Source organism: Strix uralensis, chromosome 7 (assembly GCF_047716275.1).
Source record: "Strix uralensis isolate ZFMK-TIS-50842 chromosome 7, bStrUra1, whole genome shotgun sequence".
Lineage (NCBI taxonomy): Eukaryota > Metazoa > Chordata > Aves > Strigiformes > Strigidae > Strix > Strix uralensis.
Window position 1 is genome coordinate 2,342,185 of NC_133978.1, and position 7,206 is coordinate 2,349,390.

Genomic DNA, 7,206 nt, shown 5'->3' on the forward strand with positions numbered 1-7,206 from the left:
CGGGCCGGCGGCCAATGACAGAGCCCTCGGGGCGGGGTGGGGGGGGTGGTTTTGGGGGGCTCATCGGCACAACCCCCCGGGGGCCCTTTGAAATCCCATCCGCCGTGCCCTCCTCCCCGAGGGGGCGGGCGCAGGAGGCAGCCCCTGGGGGTATAAAGGCGGCAGCGGGCAGCGCAGGTAGCTGCTGCTCGGGGGCCGCTGGGGTTGCTCAGTCGACGGGACACCGCCGGGGACGAGGGGCCGGGACGGGACGAGGATGCGGGGGCTGGTGGCGCTGCTGGCGGCGCTGAGCTGCGCGGCCCCGGCGGGGCGGGCGGCGGCAGCCGGCGGTGCCCTCAGCTCCAACGCCATCAAGGGACCCCCCCCGGGGGGGGCAGCCGAAGCCAGCGCCGCCCCCGCCGCCCCCTTCGACGGCAGCAATAAGCCGCCGCCGGCGGCCACCCGGCAGGTAGGAGCGGGGAACGCAACGGGGATGGAGTGGGGGGGACACACCGGGGATGGGGAGGGAGGCGGGGGGCACCCTGGGGATGGCACAGCGGAGATGGAGGCAGGGGACACACCGCTGACCCCCTCTGCCTCCTCTCTGCCCCCCCTCCCCAGCCTTTCCCCTGCGCCGAGGACGAGGACTGCGGCCCCGAGGAGTTTTGCGGGGGGCCGGCCCGCGGCGGGGGGGCCCCGCTCTGCCTCGCCTGCCGGAGACGCCGCAAGCGCTGCCTTCGCGACGCCATGTGCTGCCCCGGCATGACCTGCAGCAACGGTGAGGGGCGGCAGGGCTTGAGGGGGTTGGCGGGGGGGGTGGACGGACGGACGGACGACACCCTGGGGGTGGCTGCCAGAGAGGGTGCCGGGGTCCCACCTGTAGCTGACAACCGCCCCGCTGCCTCCCGCAGGGCTCTGCACCCCCCCGGAGCCTCCCCACGGAGCTGCTGAACTGGACGAGATGGGCACTGAGGCTCTGCCCAGACGGACGCCCGCTCCCGCCTGGCTCCCCACTGCCAAAGGTAAGGGGGTCCCCAGTGCTGTGAGCCCCCTGTCCCCCGGGGGGCTGCCCACCCTGCCCCATTTTTCCCCTGGGGGCGGTCCAGGATGCCCTCCCCTGCCCCACTGTCCCCCTCGGAGCTGCCCAGGCCACTTACCCTGCCCCACTGTCCCCCGTGGGGGACGCCCACCCTGCCCCACCACCCATGAGCTGAGCCCATGCCACGCTGTCCCCACGCAGGTGAGGAGGGGGACTTCTGCCTGCGCTCGTCGGACTGCGTGGCCGGGCTGTGCTGCGCCCGTCACTTCTGGTCCAAAATCTGCAAGCCGGTGCTGCGGGAAGGGCAGGTGTGTACCCGGCACCGGCGGAAAGGCACCCACGGCCTGGAGATCTTCCAGCGGTGCCAGTGCGCCGAGGGGCTGGCGTGTCGCCTCCAGCGAGAACAGGGCCCCGCCGACGCCTCCCGCCTGCACACCTGCCAGCGGCACTGAGCCTCGCCGGACAGACGCCGGACAGGACGGGATGGACTCCGGCCCCGCTGGAGCAGAAGGTTGTTTCTCAAGGGAACTACTTTTAAGCAACTAATTGCAGTACGTTACTGTGTTGTGAATACTCGAGCTGGCACTTAGCTGTACATAACGCCGGGACTTTTAATGACTTATTTTTTTCCGAGGGTGCTGCCTTGTGCTCTTCAAGCCGTGACTGTGACTTTGTACACACTGGGTTTTTAAATCTAGGTCAAAGGGATGTGACCATCTGTTTGCGAGCGAATAAACTGTTCTTTAAAATCAGCCTGAGCTGCCTGTGCATCTCTGCCTGCGTGTCCCCACCTGCGTGTCCCTGCCTGCGCAGGGCCGCCGTGGTGCCTCCCTGCCCCATGGGAGGGGAGATGCACTCCGGGCTGGAAATGCCCAAAGAAAGAGGAGGGAGTGGGGTGGCTCATCGCTGGCACCCTATGGGAAAGGCCATTTGGTTGTCACTATTTATTCAGCTCCTTTTTAGGAATTACGGTGTGCCGTGGTAGCCACCGATACCTTCTGGCTGCCAGATGCGGGGCCAAGGGTGGGCACCGTGGCCAGGGCTCCAGGAAGGGCAGGCAGCAGCGAAACACCCTCCTGCCTGAGTTTTCCATGGGGTGAGGAGGGAGCAAAGGATCACCAGAGGGGCTGTGCTGGCCCGTGGCACGTGGCCAACCACGGGCCAGGTGCTGAGGAGCACAGCGATCTCAACCACTCCATCAGCACAGTTTTTGCTCCATGCACAATAAAGATTTAATTTTCACTTCACTTTGCAGCCTGTTGCTATGAGTTTTCTCCCTTTTGGGATGGCTTGGAGGGAAGGAAAGCTGCAAGCACACATTTTTTTCCCATCCCCTTTAGCTTCTAATTCTGTCCACCTATTGCAAGGGGTTGTAAACACGCATGGAGTGAGAGTGGGGGGTGGGACACATCATGCCACATGGGGCTGGTGGACAGCAAGTGTAGTGCTGGCAACTCTGTCCGGTGCCTACCTGGCAGGCTGCCCTCAGCCTCCCTGCAGTCCAGGGAAGGTGTTCGGGAGGCAAAACCATGCTGGAGTCTTCCCTGTACAACCCAAAGTCCAAATCCGACTGCAAAGCTGCATCGTTGGGTGGCTCTGAGGGCACCATGTCCCATTTGCAGGGATGCTCCAGCATTGCCACATCTTGCTTGAAAATCAAACCTGCTCAATAGTGTTTGGTGCCTCTAATGCTAACACCTCCTGTTTAGGGACCTCTGGGACTGCACTAGTACATGGGATTACTGAATACGAACCCAAACTGCAGCTCTCACAGGAGTCTGCAAGTACCAGCTGGTGCTGAAACAAGCCCACAGCTACAGAAAATGCAAAGGAGGGAGCACACAGCCCTATGTAGAGGCAAACGATTAAAAAAAAGAGCCTTCCCCTTGCATGGGCGAGGGATCATCCCCCTTCAGCTCTTTTCAAGGCTGGGGCTGGGTGGCATTCGGGCAGGCGGAGAACAGCCAAAGCTGCCCCAAACCAAAGGGTAAAACGCTGGTGCTCCTTAAACCACCTGAACACATCAGGGTGTCTGTGCCCATTAAATTATTTTTGCAGCTGCCGAGGAAGGCTGCTATAGCCAGAGTGTCTGCAGCCAGAGCTGTGGATGCCATAAGCTAAGTGGCAATCTGCAGGTTGCAGCGATGTTGTGTGGTGATGGTGCTGGATGACGCATGTTTAAGTCTCAGCATCCTGGGTCTGCACTTGGGAGCAGCTTTTACTGGAGGTGCAGCATGAGCTGGGGTTTGAAGAAGTGCCTTGAAAGAGCTTGTGTCTCAAAGGCTTGAGTTTAGTGCTTTAATCATTGAGGAAAGTCTTCAGAATTTTAAAAAAGTATTTTTATAATTTTTTTAAAGTACATAGTTAAAAAAAATTACTGTTTCATAACTTTCTTATTATTACTAATTACAATTATGCCCAGTAAAAGTCAATGGCACTGGAGCAATGAAGCTATAAACAAAAGCATCAGTGACTATTTAAATAAGTTCAGATCAAACATGGGACTGTTTAGTGTGAGGAGGAGAAGGCTGAGGGGAGACCTCATCACTCTCTACAGCTCCCTGAAAAGACATTGTAAGAGGTTGGTGCTGGTCTCTTCTCCCAGGTGATTAGTGACAGAACAAGAGGGAACGGCTTTAAACTGCAACAGGGGAGGTTCAGACTGGACATTAGGGAAAAATTTTTCCCAGAAAGAGTGGTCAGAGAGTGGAATAGGCTGCCCAGGGAGGGGGTGGAGTCACCATCCCTGGGTGTGTTTAAGGGTCGTTTGGATGAGCTGGTGGGGGATGTGGTGTAGGGGAGAACTTTGTAGAGTAGGGCTGAGGGTTGGACTTGATGATCCCAAGGGTCTTTTCCAACCTGAAAGATTCTGTGATTCTGTGATTAATGGTGACATATTTTATCCCTAGTACATATATAATAGTGTCATTAGGTTTAGGGTTTTTTCTCCCTCTCTCCTTCCCAGATAGACCAACACAGCTTTGACACCTTTGAAAGCAGTGAAAAATATGTTCATGGTGCATTAAATAGCAATTACACATCTTTTTAGTTCAGAATCATGTTATGTCAAATCTTGCCTACTCGCAAGCATGTTCAGGTGGATGTGAAGCTCAGCATTGTCACAGCAGCTCTGTTCTTGCAGACACATTTCAGCACCAGGATGGCCTTGTGGTGATACCCAGCACACTTTGCCACTTCAGACACCTTAATAAAGTGATTATTTTGGTCTGAAAAACTCTGGGTACCATTTCTTGTCGTTGTTAATGCACTGTTAGTTCTCCATCCTCTTCTGTTTCAAGCAGTTTGGCCATCTCCATACTTGTCCATGCGTTAACCAAAAATGACTTGGTGCTTCTTATGCCTTGATACTCTTCACTTTCTCAGTCTGGAGAAAAAAAAATAAGAGCATTTTTTGCAGCCCTTCTTAAGCAAGAGGAGCTGCTTAAGTCAGCACTGCCACAAGGCATAAGGGACATCCAAAGCACAGGTGGCATCTGTCTCCTGTGGCCCATGCCTAGCAATAGTTTTGTGTTTTTTTTTTTTTCCCCCCTTCCTCTTACCACATCTCAGAGTGAAGTCAGGATCTCTTCCCATTTTTGCCCCCTTTGAACTTTCAGGGTTCAAGTAAAGCACCAAGAAATTGGATCTAGTAACACCCCTTAGAAAAAAAAATTGTGACAAGATGACCCCATGTCTGTTAAGATTTAAACCCCCACTTCTTTAAGGGAGCGATTTTCGGTCTTCCCTTGGCCCTGTGCATCATTCAGCCCCCAGAACCTGAACCCGTGTTATGTCTTCAGCAGCCTGGGAAGTCAAAATAATCATTTAGCACCAACAGCAGCTCAGGAATGTGGATAAATAGCCCTGACCTGTAAATGTGGTCACAGGGAGGCAGAAGCAAAAGCTGCCTGTGCCCCCAGTACAGGGCAAAGGCACCTGGAAGATGGGTGTGAGCATCAGGATGCCCCACAGAATAAATAGGCAGCAACACCACAGTCCCTCCTACATTCATCTCTCCACTGGTGGATGCTCCATGGTTCAGAAATGCCTGAATTAACACTTGTAACCTTAAAAAAAATGAGGGTATGGGAGGTTGAATATATATTGATCAGACTTGGAAAAGATGGGATGTGGCAAGCCCTTGACTTTGAACTGGCTTGTGTCTGGATCTGGATCTCGTGCTCTGATTGAGAGAGAGAGGAGATGGAGAGAGATGGTATTTCAGCATGGCGCAGAATTCAGTAACACCTGTAGTAAAAGGATGCGCTTCTCTGACCTGTCTCCTCTCTAATGAGATTATTTATTAAAAAAACCCAAAAAACCAAAAAAGACAGGAAAACATCCCTTACTCTAAGCAAAGGGTAGAGCTAACAGAAGAAGCAGATTCTGGCGGGTGAGGAGGTTTAGCAACTCTGGTTTACTGACTGTTCCTGGTTATAGGGCTAGAAGAGCTAACAATAAAGCTCTGTAAAGTTAAATATTGTTATTTATAACAATAAAAAAATGGGAGCCTTGTAAAGCAGCCTCCCCTAATGACTGGTTGCTGGCAGCACAGTTTTACAGCCTTCTGCAAATATAACCCTTCCTCTTCATTTCTCCTTCAAATTAAATCCTGTATCGTGCACAGCCAGTGGAAGGGTGGCTTCAGCCCTGGCAGAGCATAAATAAGCACAATCCCATGGTCACTGCTGTATGGGCAGCACAGCCCTGTGCAGAGCACAGCGCTGCCCTGCTCACCCCTTAAACTGGGTGCCTTGCCAGGGTTAGTGGAGGTATGGGAAAGGAGCTGGTGATATCCCCTCCAAAGTTTTACCTTCCAAGGGCTGAAAGGAGGGCAGAATAAAAAAGCAGAATGTAACTTGGTGAGGTTTGAGCCTCCGCAGTGGTAGGAGACAGCATTTAAGGGGTCTGCATGGGCTGGATTGCTGTTAGTGGTCCACTCCTCCCATAGTGGTCCAGTTGTGGTCCATACTGCTGACAACCCCAACTGTGATATTACAGGTTTTAAAGGTCCTATTCCCTTCGATATCCATTTATGGGCCAATTTGCTACTAATTTGTTTAATTGTTGAATTTTTTTGAAGCTCTTTCTGGACTCCTAACCACTGGCTTGCTACATACCTTGCATCTCTGCAGCACTTGGCTAAAAATAATAAAGCAACATCCCAGAGCCCTACCCCAGCCCCGAGATTATGTGGGCTGTATAAACATAGATAGCTTCAATGATTTGAACAGAAAATTGAATCACTCTTCCAAGTATGCTATAGTTTTCCTGAGATGTTTTTTTCTCTGCTGTGGATACAGATTTCGAGGAGATGGTTTCACAGAAGCATCATCAGAAAGCCGCTCTGCTGCGCCCAGTGACAGTATTAGCATAAAGGCATTAATCTTACAAGGGAAGATGGGACACAGCACAGTTTTTACTGTGATTTGCTGTGAAATGAGTTTTCAGAGAGGCAAATACTATTTTCTTCTAATTTTCTTCCTAAGTTCTTTCAGAAACTAGTTTGACCCCAAGTTGTAATACAAGAGAAATCCCTTTTTTTAAGCAAAGTTTTAAAACAGATGCTCACGCTCCTCTTGCTTTCACCAATCTTTACACCACATTTAACACTAAACTCCCACGCCACTAAAAACACTTGTCTGAGGCACAAAACTCCTTTCTATATTTACATAGTGCAAGAAAGGGTTACAAAAGTCCTTAAATCCACCCACAGGCATTAAGATGAGAAACGTTCCTTTTTTTTTTTTTTTTTTTATACTCACTTCTTCTGACACAGAGCAGAAAACTGCACATTTTGGCTCAGAAAGATGAAAACTCTGAACAGAGAGAGCAGGTGAAAACCTTTATGGATGTAACACAATACAGAAAGCTTTGGGGTTTTCTGTTTGTTTGTTTTCCCTTATATTTGGGGCTGGGTTTTTCTTGTGGGGAGTTAACCCACCTGCTGAAGCTGCTCTTTATCTTAAGGCTTTCAGCTGAGGGCTTGGTGAAGCAAACCTTGATCTCACTCGGGGTGGGAAATGGACCATCCAGGTGGCCCATATCCTCATCACCCCTTGCAGAGCATTAAAAGTATGGTTTCCTCCATGCACTCCTTCAAGCAAACATACTACACCCCTGCTAATCCAAAGTGATGTTTATTACTACTTTTTTTCCCAAGTAGCTTTTTTTTTATTTTCTCCCCC

At 51.8% G+C, this 7,206-nt stretch overlaps 1 protein-coding gene across 1 annotated transcript; it reads left to right on the top strand.

Annotated features, from left to right (window-relative positions):
* The first annotated feature begins 239 nt into the window (after positions 1-239).
* On the top strand, positions 240-1,770 carry DKK1 (dickkopf WNT signaling pathway inhibitor 1). The gene is made up of 4 exons (XM_074875700.1): positions 240-448; positions 601-757; positions 891-1,001; positions 1,220-1,770. Exons 1-4 carry the CDS (start codon positions 257-259, stop codon positions 1,468-1,470), a joined length of 711 nt encoding a protein of 236 aa, XP_074731801.1. The 5' UTR covers positions 240-256; the 3' UTR covers positions 1,471-1,770.
* The last annotated feature ends 5,436 nt before the right edge of the window (positions 1,771-7,206 follow it).

Bases quoted from the DNA above. Each gene is read 5' to 3' on its own strand.
- DKK1 (XM_074875700.1), top strand. From the start codon at position 257: ATGCGGGGGCTGGTGGCGCTGCTGGCGGCGCTGAGCTGCGCGGCCCCG. The intron at 449-600 runs GTAGGAGCGGGG...CCCCCTCCCCAG, and splicing joins CGCCGGCGGCCACCCGGCAG to CCTTTCCCCTGCGCCGAGGA. The intron at 1,002-1,219 runs GTAAGGGGGTCC...GTCCCCACGCAG, and splicing joins CTGGCTCCCCACTGCCAAAG to GTGAGGAGGGGGACTTCTGC.